An 18,845-nucleotide genomic window follows, 5' to 3' on the forward strand; every position below is an offset into this window, starting at 1 on the left:
GGACGGGCCGCGGGTGGGGCCTCGGTGGTTGTTGTCGTCCGGTGCCGGAGGAGAAGGTCGCCGCTCGCCCCGGAGGGACTCGCAGGTCTCGCTCAGCCGCTCGCACCGTCCCGAGCACTCGGGGGACATGTCGAGGTGGGCGCAGGCCCGGTGGTCCGGCGCCGGACGGCGGACGGCGGCCGAGGCACACGCGCCCTCCTCGAGCTTTCCCCGGAGACGCTTCACGTTACAAACGCCCCGAGCTTGAAGGAGTTGTCACGGCGAGGAGGCCCCGCCGGACCGAGAGCAGGAAGCGCCGGTAAGTCCGCTCCTCGGAACCGCTATGAGAGCAGCGCCCCCACACACCCGGCGGACTACAACTCCCATGGTGCACCGCGGCGGGCGCGGCGCGCAGGGGGGAGCGGCTGTGGTGCGCGGGGCATGCTGGGAGTTGTAGTCCGCGCGGGGCATGGTGGGAAGGCTCCGCCGCGGCCTGTCACTGTCATGGGCGGGTGTGAGGCGGGGGGACCGCGGTGGGCCCCGAGGGGCCGGGGGGGGCTCACCGGGGCTGCGGGCAGCGGCTGGGCCTGGCTCTGCTTCTCCTTTGTGGTGCCTGCGCCCCTGGGTCACCGATCCCAGCCTGGTTTGGGTTGAAGGGGCCTCAAAGCGCCTCCGGCCCCAACCCCTGCAGGGCAGGGACCCCTTCCACTGGAGCAGGGGGCTCCGAGCCCCTGGGTCCAACCTGGCCTCGAGCACTGCCAGGGATGGAGCATCCCCAACTTCTCCCTTCACCCCCTGCCAGTGCCCCAGCACCCTCATGGGGAAGAACTCCCCAAGACCCCATCACCTCTTCCCTCTTCCTCCCCATCCCATCCCTGCCTCCCTTGGCCCAAGCCCCTCTCCAGGCTCCCTGCAGCCCCTTCAGGCCCTGGAGCTGCTCTCAGGTCTCCCCTTCAGGCCCCTTCCCTTCTCCAGGCTGCCCCAGCCCAGCTCTCCCAGCCTGGCCCCAGGGCAGAGCCGCCCCAGCTCCACGTCTCTCCTGTGCTGCTGCCCTAGAGCTGCACATTGACCGCAGGGGGGTCTCCCCAGAGCACCACAGAGGGGGCCAATCCCACCCTTCCTCCTCCTCTGTCTCCTCTTTCCCCCTCTGCAGGGGCTGTCCATCGCCCCACTTCCATCTCAGGTAACACTGGGGGTGTTCAGGGCTGATCCCTCCCTTGGGGAGAGATGTGGGCTGGGCCCCAGACCCTCTCCTCTCCATTTTCGTCCCAAAGAGGACACATTCACTGTCACCAGGATGACTTCTCTTGCCCTAAATCATTCCGTTTGCTTCTCCTTCACTGTGCTTCAGCGCTTCAGGTCAGTGTTACCTCTCCCAGTCCCTGCTTCTACACAGGGTGTCTCTCTCTGGGTCCCTCCACATGGTCTCTGATGGCATTAAACCACATGTGAGCCCCGTTGCACCCAAAGCCCTTTAGATTAAGCTGATCTTGAGGAGACTGAGATATGGCTTCAGGGCCTTGTATTGCCCCTTGGTGCTGGATGAATCTCTGTGCTTGTCCCCATGGGTGCTATGAGACAGGCGGCTGCTGGTGCTGTGCGGGGCAGGAAGGAGCCGTGCCCTGGCACTGATGGCTGTTGTGCCAAAGGGCAGCTGAACTCCTCACGTAACACCCTTTGACCACCACCGGCAGTAAAAGTGCTTCTGCAAAACCTCCTGAGGAAGCGGCTCCGTTTGGGCCAGGGAGAGTAAATCCATGTTCCGTAGAATTCCTGCTGTGCGTGAAGCCAGCTGTGTCCTTCAGGGTCAGAAGGGGGCTGAGAGCCTCCCACTGCTGTGTTGCCCAGGCTCCTGGAATCATGGAATCAGCCAGGTTGGGAAAGCCCTTTAAGCTCATCCAGTCCAACCCTTACCCCAGCCCTGCCAAGGCCACCCCTGCCCCATGGCACTGAGGGGGTGTGAGCACTCGCAGGGCCGGTGCCCGCAGCCCTGCCCTGGGCAGCCCCTTCCAATGCTGAGCACCCTCTGGGGCAGGAATTGTCCCTCAGCTCCATCTGACCCTGCCCTGGGGCAGCTTGAGGCCGGTTCCTCTCATCCCATCCCTTGTTCCTTGGGAGCAGAGCCCAGCCCCTCCTGGCTCCATCCTCCTGTCAGGCACTTGTAGGGAGCCATCAGGTCCCCCCTGAGCCTTTTCTTCTCCAGACTGAACCCCCCAGGTCCCTCAGCCGCTCCCCATCCCCGCTGGGCTCCAGGCCCTGCACCAGCCCCATTGCCATTCTCTGCCCCTGCTCCAGCCCCTCAATGTCTCTCTTGCAGTGAGGGGCTCACAACTGCTGTGCTCAGACCTGGTTCTCCCTCACTGGGAGCGAATGAACCAAACTTGGGTGCTTTAAAGAGCTGACAGCAGCCGGAGACCCACGTGGAAGCACTGGGGATGGCAGGAACTTGGCGTTCCTGCACCCAGGGATGTTCTTTCCAGCTGGGAATGCTCTGGATCCCTGGCAGCCGATACCTGATGCCGGGTGGGGGTTGCGGAGCCATCGCTGCCGAGGTCTTTGGCACCGCTTCCCTCTTCGCAGCCTGTTTACAGCTTCTCCTGTTACAGACTCAGAGAGGCCCCGGCTGGGGAGGGAACAGGGGCCATGGGCTGGGCCCTTCCCCTCCAGCGGTCGCTCTGTGCCTGTCCCTCTGGGCCATGCTTCCCGATGTGGGAATAGGAGAGGAAAGAACAGGAGCAGGAACAGTTTCCTTTCCTGGAGGAAGGGACTGGGAAGCAGTCATAGAACCATGGAATGGGTTGGGCTGGAAGGGACCTTAAAGCTCCAAGCCCTGCACGGGCACGGACCCCTTCCACTGGAGCAGGGGGCTCCAAGCTCCATCCAACCTGGCCTTGGGCACTGCCAGGGATGGGGTCGTGTTGAGCTTCTCCGCCCCCCAGCACCCCCGGTCCTGCTCCTCAGGCTCCAGCCCCGCTGCCCCAGCCTGGATCCGGGCTGGCGTTGCCCCGAGCCAGGGCCAGGACCTTGCCCTTGGCCTGGTTGAGCCCCAGGAGGTTGCCACCTCTCCAGCCTGTGCAGTCCCTCCGATCCCAGCCCTTTCCCCCAGTGTCCCTGCACCAGCGCTGCCACGCTGAGGGGGCTCAATCCCACTGCCCATGGGGCCCACAGAGACACGGAACAGGGCCGTTGCCAACCCTGCCCCCCCAGATACCGCGCTCATCACTGGTCTCCACGTGGACATGGAGCTGTTGACCACGGCTCCTTGAATGCGACCTCCCAGGCAGTTCCTGCTCCACCAAGTGGCCCATCCACCGTGTTCGTGCTTCCAGGTTGAGGACAAGGATGTCCTATGGGACAGCGTGCGGTGGTGCTGGTGCTGCTCTTGGCTCAGGTGTCCCATGGCAGTGGAGCTCTGCTCGCCCCTCTCAGCTCTGAGGGCCACCACTGCGATCCCCTGGGGTCGGTGCCACGCAGCAGCGAGGAGGCAGCTCCTGGGATCCGCATTCCTGGGCTCTGAGGGCTCTTTCCCCGTAGGATCCGGATTCGCAGCAGTGTTACCAGGGAATCGCTGGGAACGTCGGGACAATGAAGCTGTTGGAGAACTCCAGTTTTGAAGCAATAAACTCCCAACTGACAGTGGAGACGGGCGACGCACACATCATCGGCCGGTGGGTGCCTCTGCCTAGTATCCAATGGGAACAGGGATGGGATCCTGTGTGCCGGTGATCCCCTCTGGCAGGATCCTGTGTAGCTGCAGTCCCATCCAGCTGCTATCCTGTGCAGCTGCACTGGGGCACATGTGAGAGACACATAGGGATGTCTCTCATCCATGTCCCTGGAATTGCCACTCAGCTCATCCCAACCTCCTGTGGGCCTCCTCAGGGTGCCCATCGGCATCTCCGCACCTTCGCAAGGGGGTTGTGGCCACGGTTGCCTTTTACCCAGCTCAGACCCAGCAGCACGTGGAGGGTGGCTCCTGGGGCCTGGAGATGCCCTGTCCGTGCTGGTGGCCACATCCAAGCCCCGGTGGCCGTGGTGATGCTTGGCGGGGGCCTTCTGGTGCTGTGCTGGGGGGCTCATGCTGCTTGGTGTCTCTGCAGGATCGAGAGCTACTCGTGCAAGATGGCTGGCGATGACAAGCACATGTTCAAGCAGTTCTGCCAGGAGGGCCAGCCGCACGTCCTGGAGGCCCTGTCACCTCCTCAGACCACGGGCATCAGCCCCAGCAGGTACCACGGGGATGCAGGACACGGGCAGCGGCGAGTCCGTGGTGGGAGGTTGGGATTCACTGAGGGAATGACCCTGGTGTTGCTCCTGGGCTGTCCGCTCTGCTTGTTCTGCACATCCTGGAGTGGCTGAGGTGGGAAAAGATGTTTAAGAGCATCCAGATCATCCGGTGAGACAATGGCACAGGGCGCCCAGGGAAGCTGTGGCTGCCCCATCCCTGGCAGTGCTCAAGGCCAGGTTGGACACAAGGGCTTGGAGCCCCCTGCTCCAGTGGAAGGGGTCCCTGCTTAGGGCAGGGCTTGGAGCTGGAGGAGCTTTAAGCTCCCTTCAACCCAAACCATTCCATGATCCTAAGTCCAGCCTTTCCCCAGCACTGCCAAGGCCACCACTAACCCATGTCCCCAAGTGCCACATCTACACATCCTTTAGATACCTCCAGAGTTGGTGCCTGCAGCCCTGCCCTGGGCAGCCTGTTCCAATGCCTGAGCACCCTCTGGGGCAGGAATTGTCCCTCAGCTCCATCTGACCCTGCCCTGGGGCAGCTTGAGGCCGGTTCCTCTTGTCCCATCCCTTGTTCCTTGGGGGCAGAGCCCAGCCCCTCCTGGCTCCATCCTCCTGTCAGGCACTTGCAGGGAGCCATCAGGTCCCCCCTGAGCCTTCTCTTCTCCATCTGAACCCCCCAGCTCCCTCAGCCCTTCCCCATCCCCGCTGGGCTCCAGGCCCTGCACCAGCTCCATTCCCTTCTCTGGCCCCACTCCAGCCCCTCAATGTCTCTCTTGCAGTGGGGGGCCCGGAGCTGAGCACAGGATCCGAGCTGCGGCCTCCCCAGTGCCTGGTGCAGGGGCACAATCCCTGCCCCGGCCCCGCTGCCGCCCTGGGGCTGGTACAGGCTGTGGTGCAGGTGCCTCTCTGGGCACGGGCTGCTCCCACGGTGCCAGCACTGACCCTGTTGTGCCCCCCAGGCTCAGCAAAAGCCAGAGTGGGGACGAGGAGGGGCCCCTCAGTGACAAGTGCAGCCGCAAGACCCTGTTCTACCTGATCGCGACGCTCAACGAGTCCTTCCGGCCCGACTACGACTTCAGCGCCGCCAAGAGCCACGAGTTCAGCCGGGAGCCCAGCCTCAACTGGGTGAGCACAGCACCCCCCGCACCAGAGACACAGCACCCAGAGACACAGCACCCAGAGACACGGCACCCCCAGCACCAGAGACACAGCACCCAGAGACACAGCACCCCCCGCACCAGAGACACAGCACCCAGAGACACAGCACCCCCTGCACCAGAGACACAGCACCCAGAGACACAGCACCCCCCGCACCAGAGACACAGCACCCAGAGACACAGCACACAGAGACACAGCACCCAGAGACACAGCACCCCCAGCACCCAGAGACACAGTGCCCAGAGACACAGCACCCCCTGCACCAGAGACACAGCACCCAGAGGCACAGCACCCCCAGCACCCAGAGACACAGCACCCAGAGACACAGCACCCCCAGCACCCAGAGACACAGCACCCCCAGCACCCAGAGACACAGCACCCAGAGACATGGCACCCCCAGCACCCAGAGACACAGCACCCAGAGACGCAGCACACAGAGACACAGCACCCAGAGGCACAGCACCCCCAGCACCCAGAGACACAGCACCCAGAGACACGGCACCCCCAGCACCCAGAGACACAGCACCCAGAGACACAGCACCCCCAGCACCCAGAGACACAGCACCCAGAGACACGGCACCCCCAGCACCCAGAGACACAGCACCCAGAGACGCAGCACCCAGAGACACAGCACCTAGAGACACAGCACCCCCCGCACCAGAGACACAGCACCCAGAGACACAGCACCCCCTGCACCAGAGGCACAGCACCCAGAGACACGGCACCCAGAGACACGGCACCCCTAGCACCCAGAGACACAGCACCCAGAGACACGGCACCCCCAGCACCCAGAGACACGGCACCCAGAGACACAGCACCCCCAGCACCCAGAGACACAGCACCCAGAGACACGGCACCCCCAGCACCCAGAGACACAGCACCCAGAGACACAGCACCCCCTGCACCAGAGACACAGCACCCAGAGACACGGCACCCCCCGCAGCAGAGACACAGCACCCAGAGGCACAGCACCCAGAGACACGGCACCCCCAGCACCGAGAGACACAGCACCCAGAGACACAGCACCCCCAGCACCCAGAGACACAGCACCCAGAGACACGGCACCCAGAGACATGGCACCTGCTGCACCCATAACCACAGCACCCCCCTGCACCCATAGCCACAGCACCTACCCCAGCACCCTGTCGTGGTTTAAACCCAGCCACACAGCTCCTTCGCTCACTCCCCGCCTTCTTTCCCTCCCTCTACTCGCAGAGGGACGGAGAAGAGAATTGAAACGAATGCAGCTCCCACGGGTTGAGATCAGTTCAGTAACTGAGGTGTAACACACATCACTGCTGCTGCCACCAGCGATAACAGCGATAAGGGAGATGACGAGGGAAGAGAATACACCACCTCAGCACCAGCCGACCAATAACTCGCCCCACAGCACCCAACCGCGCACCCACCGGTCCCTCGTCCAGCCCTGCAGTGCCCCCAGCCCTTCCGGGGCACTCCCCGTTACATCCCGGGCGTGCTGTGCTGTGCTATGCAATACCCCTTTGGGTAGTTTGGGTCGGGTGTCCTGTCCCTGCTTCCTCCCGGCCTCCCTCCTCCCTGGCAGAGCAGGAGGCTCACAAAGTCCTTGGTCAGAGCGAACATTTGAGCAGCAACTGAAAACGGCGGCGTTATCAGCGCTGTTAGCAGGCCATCCAAACACAGCACGGCACCGGCCACCAAGGAGGAGAGTAACTGCGAATGCTGAACCCAGCACACCCATAGACACAGCACCCACAGCACAGGACCCACCCTGGGCTCCTACCCCCAGCCCCAGCACCCATGGACGCTGCACCCACCCCAGCACCCCACTCCCCAGCACCCTTAGACCCAGCACCCGCACTCCCAGCACCCTGAGGAGCCCCTGTCCCTGAGGAGAAGCAGCGTGGATCTGCTGGGGCAGTGCCCGGCTCTCCGGGGAGCCCCACAGCGCTGCTGTGATCCCGGGAATGCTGCGCTCCCTCCCGCAGCAGCATCAGGCCTGGGATGAGGCCATCCCCATGGAACGGGTTGGGTTGGAAGGGAGCTTAAAGCTCTTCCAGCTCCAACCCCTGCCAGGGCAGGGACCCCTTCCACTGGAGCAGGGGGCTCCAAGCCCCTGTGTCCAACCTGGCCTTGAGCACTGCCAGGGATGGGGCAGCCCCAGCTTCTCTGGGCACCCTGTGCCAGCGCCTCAGCACCCTCCCAGGGAAGAGCTTCTGCCTAAGAGCTCAGCTCAGCCTCCCCTCGGGCAGGTTCAAGCCATTCCCCTTGTCCCAAGCCCCTCTCCAGCTCTCCTCCCTCCTAGGAGAAGCTCTGTGGGTGCTGTTCCCCGCAGCCATTCCCTGGTGTTTTCCATTGGCAGCAGCCCCCTTGCTCTTCACTCTCCCTCAGGAGCAGCCTCTCCTGGGCAGGGATTTCCATGCCCGCTGCCAGGGATGTCTTTGGGGGCAGAAGGGTGAGGGATCGGTGGTGCCTCGAGTCCTCCCTGCTGAGGCCTCCCTGGCGCTGCCGGTGCCTTCATCCCTGTGCTCGCAGCACCCGTGCCTGGAGGCTTCTTGCCCTTGCAGCAGGGATGGGGCTCTGCAGAGCTCTGAGCACCTCCGGGAGGTGCCGGGGGGTCCATGTCCGTGTGCCCCTGCCCTGCCTGCCCATCGCCGCTCCGGGGCTGCTTCCTCTCGCGGGAGGGAGGGAGGGAGGGATGGGGAGGCCGAGCTCCATGGAGCAGGGGGGAAGCAGCAGCTCCTCTGAGGAGCCCTCCTGGCCTCTGCAGGTGGTGAACGCCGTCAACTGCAGCCTCTTCTCTGCCGTGCGGGAGGACTTCAATGCGCTGAAGCCTCACCTCTGGGATGCTGTGGATGAGGAGATCTGCCTGGCCGAGTGTGACATCTACAGGTAAGGGGCAGGAGCATCCCTGGGCCCGTGTCCTGACCCCACCGCCCTTCCCCTGGCCTCCACACCAGGGGCAAGCTCTTGTCCTCCCTCCTAAACCAGCGCAGGGGCTGGCTCCTGTCACCAACCACCTGAGCAGCCCATGGAGGCGGCTCCAGGCTCTCCCGATCTCCTTTCCCCTCCTCGGGGCTGGCACCGGGAGCAGGATCCAACGCGGGGTTTCTTGTGCCTCCACTTGTTGCAGCTACAACCCCGACCTGGACTCGGACCCTTTTGGGGAGGACGGCAGCCTCTGGTCCTTCAACTACTTCTTCTACAACAAGAGGCTGAAGAGGATTGTGTTCTTCACGTGTCGCTCCATCAGGTCAGGCCGGGCCGCGTCTCTGAAGTCACCCCAGAAACGAATCCCCTCTTTGCAAGTCATGGCCCTCCTGGTCCCAAGCTGGGTGCAGTGGAAACATCATAGGATCAGCTAGGTTGGACAAGACCTTTGGGACCATCGCGTCCTCAGGAGCTGCTAAACCTCATCCTGCTCTTTATTCATAGACTCATGGCATGGGTTGGGTTGGGAAGGAGCTTAAAGCTCCTCCAGTTCCAAGCCCTGTCAGGGCAGGGACCCCTTCCACTGGAGCAGGGGGCTCCAAGCCCCTGTGTCCAACCTGGCCTTGAGCACTGCCAGGGATGGGGCAGCCCCAGCTTCTCCCTTCAACCCCTGCCAGGGTCCCAGCACCCTCATGGGGAAGAACTCCCCAGGATCCCATCTAAATGTGCTTCATTCCAGTTGGAGCTGTTCCTCCTCATCCCATCCCTTGTCCCAAGCCCACCTCCAGGTTTCCCATAGCCCCTTTAGGCCCTGGAAGCTGCTCTAAGCTCTCCTTTCCCCCGCCAGCGGGTACACGTACACGCGCTCGGAAGCTGGCAACGAGCTGGACATGGATCTTGGTGAAGGGGATGCGGAAGAGAGCAGGGACACGGGCGACGCCGAGAGCAGCAGCATCGAGGAGGAGAGGTGGGTGAGCTCCATGGGTCGGACCTTGTGGGTGAGCTCCGTGGGTCAGAGCCTGTGGGTGAGCTCCGTGGGTCAGAGCCTGTGGGTGAGCTCCGTGGGTCGGAGCCTATGGGTGAGCTCCGTGGGTCTGAGCCTATGGGTGAGCTCCGTGGGTCGGAGCCTGTGGGTGAGCTCCGTGGGTCGGAGCCTGTGGGTGAGCTCCGTGGGTCTGAGCCTATGGGTGAGCTCCGTGGGTCGGAGCCTGTGGGTGAGCTCCGTGGGTCGGAGCCTGTGGGTGAGCTCCGTGGGTCGGAGCCTGTGGGTGAGCTCCGTGGGTCGGAGCCTGTGGGTGAGCTCTGTGGGTCTGAGCCTATGGGTGAGCTCCGTGGGTCGGAGCCTGTGGGTGAGCTCCGTGGGTCAGAGCCTGTGGGTGAGCTCTGTGGGTCGGAGCCTATGGGTGAGCTCTGTGGGTCTGAGCCTGTGGGTGAGCTCCGTGGGTCGGACCTTGTGGGTGAGCTCCATGGGTCGGACCCTGTGGGTGAGCTCCATGGGTCGGAGCCTGTGGGTGAGCTCCATGGTTCGGACCCTGTGGGTGAGCTCCGTGGGTCTGAGCCTGTGGGTGAGCTCCGTGGGTCAGAGCCTGTGGGTGAGCTCCGTGGGTCGGAGCCTGTGGGTGAGCTCCGTGGGTCGGAGCCTGTGGGTGAGCTCCGTGGGTCGGAGCCTGTGGGTGAGCTCCGTGGGTCGGAGCCTGTGGGTGAGCTCCGTGGGTCTGAGCCTGTGGGTGAGCTCCGTGGGTCGGAGCCTGTGGGTGAGCTCCGTGGGTCGGAGCCTATGGGTGAGCTCCGTGGGTCTGAGCCTATGGGTGAGCTCCGTGGGTCGGAGCCTGTGGGTGAGCTCCGTGGGTCGGAGCCTGTGGGTGAGCTCCATGGTTCGGACCCTGTGGGTGAGCTCCGTGGGTCTGAGCCTGTGGGTGAGCTCCGTGGGTCGGAGCCTGTGGGTGAGCTCCGTGGGTCGGAGCCTGTGGGTGAGCTCCGTGGGTCGGAGCCTATGGGTGAGCTCCGTGGGTCGGAGCCTATGGGTGAGCTCCGTGGGTCGGAGCCTGTGGGTGAGCTCCGTGGGTCGGAGCCTATGGGTGAGCTCCGTGGGTCTGAGCCTATGGGTGAGCTCCGTGGGTCGGAGCCTGTGGGTGAGCTCCGTGGGTCGGAGCCTGTGGGTGAGCTCCGTGGGTCGGAGCCTGTGGGTGAGCTCTGTGGGTCGGAGCCTGTGGGTGAGCTCTGTGGGTCGGAGCCTATGGGTGAGCTCTGTGGGTCTGAGCCTGTGGGTGAGCTCCGTGGGTCGGACCTTGTGGGTGAGCTCCATGGGTCGGACCCTGTGGGTCAGCTCTGGGTCAGAGCCTGTGGGTGAGCTCCATGGGTTGGAGCCTGTGGGTGAGCTCCATGGTTCGGACCCTGTGGGTGAGCTCCGTGGGTCTGAGCCTGTGGGTGAGCTCCGTGGGTCAGAGCCTGTGGGTGAGCTCCGTGGGTCTGAGCCTGTGGGTGAGCTCCGTGGGTCAGAGCCTGTGGGTGAGCTCCATGGGTCGGACCCTGTGGGTCAGCTCTGGGTCAGAGCCTGTGGGTGAGCTCCGTGGGTCAGAGCCTGTGGGTCAGCTCCGTGGGTCCGACCCTGTGGGTGAGCTCCGTGGGTCGGACCTCCTCATACAGGGGTCGGGTTGGAAGGGCCCCCAGAGACCACGCTCCTGGTGCCGCAGCAGAGCCATGACCCCGCGCTTGGTTCCAGGTTGCCGGTTATGTGCATGTGAGGCCCGGAGCCGCCCCGAGGCACCGCAGCCGCGCTGGACCCCGTCCTCTGCCTGCATCCCCGGAGGAGCCAGCCCCGAGCTGCCGCCTGCCCTGCCCGGCACCACGTACACTGGAGACCCGGACACCCCCTGCGGACACCCCCCCGTGGGGAGCTCCCGGAAGCTTTGCTGCACTTTATGCTCCCCTCCTCGCCTGCACTGACCCGCAGAGTGCCCGCGGTGCTGGCGCCGGGCAGGATGGTCCCACAGCGCTTGGCTTGGACTGGTTTTACCCCCAGACGCCGTCCGTCCATGGCAGAGGCGGCCGCCGTGGGACCCCCCCCGCAGATGAACTCCACAAACTGTGCTGGAGAAGGTCCGTTCTTGTTTCAAGGGGTTTCTGTGCTCCTGCCTCTGCCCGCAGCGGCCGCCGTGTCCTGGGGCTGCCGGTGGCCTTGGTGAGTCCCTGCTGGACCTGATGCCACAGCAGCACCCCCCCCCCCCCCCCCCCGCAATGGGGACCAGGGGGGGTTAAACCCAACCTGACTTTTGGTGATGGGGAGGCCAGAGCGGGGCCGGTGCCAGGTTTGGGTGGGGGTGAGCAGGGTGCTGGGTGCTGCTGCTCCCAGCCTGCTTCGCTTCAGCAGCGGCTGCCCCCATCCCTCCATCCCCATCACCCCACTGTGGATGAGAGCAGAGGCTGGGGGGCAAATCCACCCCCCCCCCGTCCCAGTCTGGGTTTTGGCTGGGACAGGGCAGGGAGAACCGAGCCAGGTTTACCTGAGCTGAGGTTAATGGAGCTGAGCTGAGTTTAATGGAGCTGAGCTGAGTTGGGTTGAGTTGAGCTGAGCCCCTTGAGTTGAACCGAGCTGAGTTGGGCTGGGTTGGGTTGAGTTGGGTCGAATTGAGTTGAGTTGGGTTGGGTTGAGTTGGGTTGAGTTGGGTTGGGTTGAGTTGGGTTGAGTTGACCTGAGCCCCGCTGAGTTGGGTTGGGTTGATCTGAGCCCAGCTGAGTTGAGCTGAGTTGGATTGGGTTGAGCTGGGTTCAGCTGTGTTGAAGCTGAGCTGAGCTGGGTTGAGTTGAGTTAGGTTGAGTTCGGTTGGGTTGACTTGGGTTGAGTTGACCTGAGGCCAGCTGAGTTGAGTTGGGTTGGGTTGAGCTGGGTTCAGCTGCATTGAAGCTTAGCTGAGCTGGGTTGAGTTGAGTTGGGTTGAGTTGACCGGAGCCCAGCTGAGTTGGGTTGGGTTGAGCTGGGTTGAGTTGGGTTGAGTTGACCGGAGCCCAGCTGAGTTGGGTTGGGTTCAGCTGGGTTCAGCTGCGTTGAAGCTGAGCACGCACAAAGAGGGGCAGCAGCTGCCTCAGCAGCCTCACCGCACCCTCTGCCCCCCAAGGGGAGCTGCTTTGGGGCAGCACCAGCCCCACGGGCCCTCACCCCCCCCCGGGGCAGCCTCCACAGCCCCTGCCCCATGGCTGAGGGTTCGGGCAGGGACTCTCTTTAGGAAGAGGCTGTTCGGGGGTGCTGGGGAGCCCCAAGGACGCTGGGGTTTTGTTCCCCACGTCCCTGGGCTTGATGCAGGGTGAGAGGCTCCAGGTGATGCTGCAGGCGCGGATCCAGCCTCTGGCCGGGTCTTTGGGTGCAGGGGGAAGATGGAGACCCCAGGCAGGCAGAGACAGACCCCAGAGCCCCCGCTCCATCCCCGGGTGCTGGGAGCTCCGTCGGTGGCTCCACAGCCGCATCCCCCCTGACCCCAGAGCTTGGTCTGAACCCGGAGCTTCTGCCCTCTGCTCCTGAGGCTGGAGCCGCTGCTGCCCTCATTGGGGATTGCCTTCAGCACCCCCCCCCCCAGCACCCATGGGTGCTCCCGGCAGGATTCAGCTCCATCCCATCCCTGCATCCCTGCTCGCGCTCCCATGGCTGCCTCCCTGTGCCCCCCGGGGAGGGGACCGCACAGCGCCGCAATGCATCGGCACCAATAAAGGTTTCCTTGTGATCGCCCCCCGGCCTTGGGCACCCGGCATGGGGGGGGACGGGGGGGACACGAGGTGGGGCTCAGGCAGAGGCCATGGGTTTGGAACCACCACATCCAGGTGCTTAACGGAGTCATTCCTGCTCCGTGGCCCCTCCTGGAGCGTTGGTTTCTGCGTCCCGTTACGGCTTCAGCTTCCCGTTTATTGCTTTATCCTCCCTGGAACTGGATCTCATTGTGGAATCCCAGCCTGGTTTGGGATGAAGGAACCTTAAAGCTCATCGAGCTCCAACCACAGGCAGGGACCCCTTCCACTGGAGCTGGGGGCTCCAAGCCCCTGTGTCCAACCTGGCCTTGAGCACTGCCAGGGATGGGGCAGCCCCAGCTCCTCTGGGCACCCTGTGCCAGCGCCTCAGCACCCTCCCAGGGAAGAGCTTCTGGATCGCAGCCCTTCCCTTTGGTGTCACTGCTCCAGCAGCTCGGTGCCAGCACAGACGCAGGGTGCTTGATCCCACTGCCCTGGCACCCACAAAGACCCTGAGCATCCTCCTGTTGGAGTCCTCTTTGTGGTCACCCGTTAAGTAACTCTGTACTTGTCGATGTGGGTGAAGGTCATGCATCCAACCCGGTCCTGCACGTGACTTTCCTCAACGGTGCGATGATTCCATCGCTGGGGAATGATGGGATCATTCCCAAACCGCGTCTCAGAGGTTTCCTCTCCATTTACGTTTGGGATTGTTTGGAAAGGGTTCCAGATGTCTACTTGAACTGGTCCTGTCCCTCATCACAGTGCTGAGGAGGAGGGTGAGCTGCAGCTGAGAGAGCAGCGGGGCTCAGCCTGCAGAAGGGAAGGCTCCTGAAGGGGAGACCTGAGAGCAGCTCCAGGGCCTGAAGGGGCTGCAGGGAGCCTGGAGAGGGGCTTGGGCCAAGGGAGGCAGGGATGGGATGGGGAGGAAGAGGGAAGAGGTGATGGGATCTTGGGGAGTTCTTCCCCATGAGGGTGCTGGGGCACTGGCAGGGGGTGAAGGGAGAAGTTGGGGATGCCCCATCCCTGGCAGTGCTCGAGGCCAGGTTGGACACAGGGGCTCGGAGCCCCCTGCTCCATTGGAAGGGATCCCTGCTTGTGGGATCCTTATGGAAGAAATACAGGGAATAAGCAAATCCTCCCCCTTGGCCCATGGTCAAGCTACGAGTTACATCAGCGTAACTCTGGAACTGAGGACAGGACGGCCTTGGACTCACGTACCCATCCTGGCAGCAATGTCAGTGCCGGATCTGGCACGTTTAACCCCAAGGTTTCCCTGTGTGCTGCATCCAGGCCTCTTTCCCTATGGAGAAGTTTCCTGTCACCCGCAGCATGTGGAGCACTGACCCGAGCGTTGCTTCCCAAGCCTGCTCCGTGTGGGAGAGCCCGTCCCTTTGGCCTGTATGTCCTAGCACACAACCTTAGTGCAGCAGAAACCCATTCCCAAGCAGCCGCCATCAATCTGGGATCTCCCGGGCCCCTGAAATTCCTGGGATTCAGTCACAGCATCTGGATTTTGCAGGGACCATCGGGATCCAGCCCCTCCCCAGCGCAGGCCGGGCGCCTCCGGCTGCTGCTGCTTCCCTGCTCCCAGGAGAAGTCTCCTTATCCCTTGGAATGGAGCCTGGCTGGATCCAGAGCTCTGGGATCACGGCAGCGGGAGCCAAGCCAGCGCCTCTGCTCCGGTGAAGGGAACAGAACCTGCTCCCAGGGCCGCTGGTGGGGGCTGTTGGAGGCACGGGGATGTGGGGGGTGTTCCGGGTGGCATCACGGCTCCAGCCAGGATCAAGTTGGGAATTGCCAAGATTCCAGCTGGGATTGAGCTGGGACTTGCCCTGGGCACAGCCGGGATCAAACTGGGAATCGCCATAGGCTGGTGTTGAGTGTGGCATCCCCGTGGGACCGGCCAGGATGGAGTTATTGGGAATTGCCATGGATCAGCCAGGACCTGGAGGTGGCAGCCGGGGAGGTGGCACCATGGCAGGGTCCAAACAGTGCCCTGCAGGCACCAGCACCGGCTCCAGCACCACTGGTCCCAACTCTGGCGCTGGTACCAGCACTGCCACCGGCACCACCCGTGGCACCGGGACCCCACCGGCTCAGTGCCAGGTCCTCACGGGGGCTTGGCCACCGCAAGGGCCCCCATGGCAGGACACACGGCCCAGCGGGTTCCGGGTGCCCCCCGGTGATGTGCTGGACCTTCATCCCGCCGAGGAAGAGCTGGGTGGGGACCGGCACCGCGGTCCTCCCCGCCGCCAGCCCACCCGCACTAGGACCCGGCGGCGCCGCAGCGCGGGGGGGGGGGCGTGGCCTAGAGATGGGCGTGGCTCGAGGGCGTGGCCTCGTGTGTCTCCGCTCGTACCTCCCTTCCCAGAATCCCATTCCCCGCCTGCCCCTCCCCTTTGCCAGTCCCCCGTACTCGATTGGCCCGTCCTCCCCCGAGGGCCCTCCCTCTTAGCTCTCATTGGCTGCCTCTCCCGTTGCCAGGAGACGCCCTCCGGTCCAAGATGGCGGCGGCGACGACGGAGGAGGCGGAGGCCGCGGCGGCCCTGGCGGCCCTGCTGGGCCCGGCCGCGGCCGCTGCGGCCCGGGCGGGCGCTGCCGAGGCGGCGCTGGCGCTGTCGGGCTCCGCGGCGGGGCGGCGGCTGCTGGCGGGGCAGCCCTCGCTGCTGACGGCGCTGCTGGCGCTGGCGGCGGGGCCCGGCGCGGGGCCGGCCCTCGCGGCTCGGCGCTGCCTGCTCAACGTGTCCGCCGAGCCGGCGGCCCGCGGGGCGCTGCTGCCGGCGCTGCCCGCGCTGCTGCCGCTGGTACCGGCCGGGCCGGTCTGCGGGCTCCTGGCCAACCTCAGCCGGGAGCCCGGCGCGGCGCGGGCCGTGCTGCGGGCGCTCGGCCCCCGCTGGGACGCGCTGCTGCGGGCGCTGGCGCAGCCCCGGCCGCCGCCGGAGCTGGGGCCGCTGCTCTGCAACCTCAGCCAGGTCCCCGAGGGGCGCCGCCGGCTCCTGGACCGCTCCCGGTACGGCCGCGGCGGGGGGGGGGGGGCTCGGGGTGGTGGCCCCGGCCCGGTGTGACCGGCCCGGCCCGCAGGTGCGCGGTGCAGCGGCTCCTGCCCTTCACGCAGTACCGGGACTCCGTCGAGCACCGCCGCGGCATCGTGGGCGCGCTCCGGAACTGCTGCTTCGAGCACGGTGAGAGCCCGGCCCCGCCGAGCACGGAGCGGCTGCCGGGGCCCTGCCCTCGCCTATGGGGGCTGCCGGGGTTCATCGCCCTCCCCCGGGGTCCCTGCCCGTATCCTGGAGCCCTGCCGGGGCTCCCTGCTCTCACCCTGTCCCTGCGGCGCTGCCCGTTCCTGCCGCCCCCACCCCGGTGGCCTCCGTGGGGCCATGGCCGGGGAGGAGCCGCCTCGTCCCGTCCCGATGTCCCCCTTCCAGCGCCCTGAGGTGCGAGCAGGCAGGAGCGAGGCCGCGGGGGCTGCTCTGACCCAGCCATCGTCCCCAGAGCACCACGAGTGGCTGCTGAGCGAGGCCGTGGACATCCTGCCCTTCCTGCTGCTGCCGCTGGCCGGGCCCGAGGACCTCCCTGAGCACGACATGGAGCGTAAGGGGGGGCTGGGGCCGGGGGGGTGCGGGGGGGGGTCCCTGTGTCACCCACCCACTGAGGGAGCCTGTGCCCAGGGCTGCCCCCGGACCTGCAGTACCTGCCCCAGGACAAGCAGCGGGAGGAGGAGCCCGACATTAGGAGGATGCTGCTGGAAGCCGTCATGTTGGTGGGTGCCTGTGGTGTGGGACCAAGGGGGAAGGTGCTCCGGGGAGGTGGTGGATCCTTGTGGGAGGTGATGGGTGCACATGGGAGGTGATGGATACTTGTGGGAGGTGATGGATGCTCATGGGAGGTGATGGATCCTCATAGAGAGGAGGTGATGGATGCTCATGGGAGGTGATGGATGCACATGGGAGGTGGTGGATCCTTGTTGGGAGGTGATGGATCCTCATGGGAGGTGATGGATGCTCCTGGGAGGTGATGGATCCTCATGGGGAGGTGATGGATGCACATGGGAGGTGATGGATGCTCATGGGAGGTGATGGATGCTCCTGGGAGGTGATGGATCCTCATGGGGAGGTGATGGATGCTCCTGGGAGGTGATGGATCCTCATGGGGAGGTGATGGATGCACATGGGAGGTGATGGATCCTCATGGGGAGGTGATGGATGCACATGGGAGGTGATGGATCCTCATGGGAGGTGATGGATGCTCCTGGGAGGTGATGGATCCTCATGGGGAGGTGATGGATGCACATGGGAGGTGATGGATCCTCATGGGGAGATGATGGATCCTCATGGGAGGTGATGGATCCTCATAGAGAGGAGGTGATGGATTCTCGTGGGGGGGTGATGGATGCACATGGGAGGTGATGGATCCTTATGGAGAGATGATGGATGCTCGTGGGGAGGTGATGGATCCTCATGGGGAGGTGATGGATGCTCATGGAGAGGAGGTGATGGATCCTTGTGGGGAGGTGATGGATGCTCATGGGGAGGTGATGGATCCTTGTGGGGAGCTGACGGATCCAGCCTGGCACTGAAGCTGGTTGGAAACCAGGCCTGACCAGTGCAGTGTCCTGAGTGCTGCTGTGGTGGCCAAATCCTGTCCATGGTCACCATCAGTGTTCTGGGTGATGGGGCAGAGCGAGCCCGTGGCACATCCGTGGGTGATGCGGGAGCTTCCAGCGGGATGCAGAATGGGACAGGAAGGGGCCGGGTGGTGACGGGTGGCCCCGCAGACACAGACACGGTGGGACAGGGCAGTGCATGGGGCTGGGTGCGGGGGTCCCATCCTGCTCACCCAGCACTTGTTTCTCCCCACAGCTCACGGCCACGGGGCCCGGGCGCCGCCGGGTGCGGGACATGGGCACCTACGTGGTGCTGCGGGAGCTGCACGGCTGGGAGCAGCACCCCGGGGTGCGGGCGGCCTGCGAGCGCCTGCTGCAGGTGAGGTGCGGGACTGCACCCCTCGGGGCTCCCTCTGCCTGGGCCCCGTGCCTGGAGCCTTCCTCCCTCTCCTCATCCCCCTCGCCTGCCCCCTGCCCAGAGCCTTCCTCCTCAGCACCCCCCTTCCCCGTCCTTCCTCCTGCTCTGCCACCGGGAGCCTTCCTCCCCCTGGCCCCTTTCCTGAAGCCTTCCTCTTCCTCACCCACTCACCCTCCTGGAGCCTTCCTTCCCCTTCCTGAACCTTCCTCCTCCTGCGTTCCATAGGTGCTGATCGGGGACGAGCCGCCCCCGGGCATGGAGAACCTGCTGGAGGTGAACATCCCGGAGGAGGTGGAGCAGCAGCTCCAGCGCCTGGACCGGGAGGAAGAGGAGCAGCAGTGGTGGGAGCAGGAGCAGGACCGGGAGCAGGAGCCGGAGCCACAAGGCTCGAGCCACGAGGGACCCTCTCGGTGACACCGGCTCACCCTCAGCATCCCCTGGGCTGACAACGGGGGACCCCCGCTTTGGGGTCCTGCAGGGCAGGGTCCCCGCTTTGCCCCCTCCGATGGGGTGAGGCTGGAATGTGGTGCTGGGGGCAGGAAGGGGCCGGTGCCCCCGGCCCTGCGCTGTGGGGCTGGACCCACACAACGTGCCTTGAGGAATAAAAGGTTTCCAGCCCCAGCCCACTGTGAAGCCCTGCGTGATGTCCCTCACCCCCCAGCCTCGCCACCCCCAGCAGCCCCATGGGGTCTGGCTGTGCCCCACATCTCTGGGGGGCTCCATAGGAGGGAGCTGGGGTCCAAGGAGCACCCCCTGGGGGGGAACCCTGTGTGCAGGACACCCCATGTGGGATGGGGTCCCCCGGGGAACGCTGTTTGCTGGGGTCAG

General features: G+C 64.9%; 2 protein-coding genes across 2 annotated transcripts; both read left to right on the forward strand.

Moving 5' to 3' along the window:
• The first annotated feature begins 282 nt into the window (after positions 1 to 282).
• On the forward strand, positions 283 to 12,997 carry LOC136006172 (repressor of RNA polymerase III transcription MAF1 homolog). The gene is made up of 8 exons (XM_065664184.1): positions 283 to 298; positions 3,514 to 3,647; positions 4,080 to 4,208; positions 5,169 to 5,334; positions 8,117 to 8,238; positions 8,480 to 8,599; positions 9,125 to 9,244; positions 11,000 to 12,997. Exons 2-8 carry the CDS (start codon positions 3,565 to 3,567, stop codon positions 11,019 to 11,021), a joined length of 762 nt encoding a protein of 253 aa, XP_065520256.1. The 5' UTR covers positions 283 to 298; positions 3,514 to 3,564; the 3' UTR covers positions 11,022 to 12,997.
• Positions 12,998 to 14,982: 1,985 nt separating this feature from the next.
• Positions 14,983 to 18,650, forward strand: LOC136006171 (protein HGH1 homolog). Its single transcript, XM_065664183.1, has 6 exons — positions 14,983 to 16,006; positions 16,078 to 16,178; positions 16,489 to 16,587; positions 16,665 to 16,756; positions 17,856 to 17,978; positions 18,243 to 18,650. The coding sequence occupies exons 1-6, from the start codon at positions 15,501 to 15,503 to the stop codon at positions 18,429 to 18,431; spliced, it is 1,110 nt and encodes a 369-aa protein (XP_065520255.1). The 5' UTR covers positions 14,983 to 15,500; the 3' UTR covers positions 18,432 to 18,650.
• Positions 18,651 to 18,845: the final 195 nt, after the last annotated feature.

This window comes from Lathamus discolor (genome assembly GCF_037157495.1).
Source record: "Lathamus discolor isolate bLatDis1 chromosome 2 unlocalized genomic scaffold, bLatDis1.hap1 SUPER_2_unloc_1, whole genome shotgun sequence".
Lineage (NCBI taxonomy): Eukaryota > Metazoa > Chordata > Aves > Psittaciformes > Psittacidae > Lathamus > Lathamus discolor.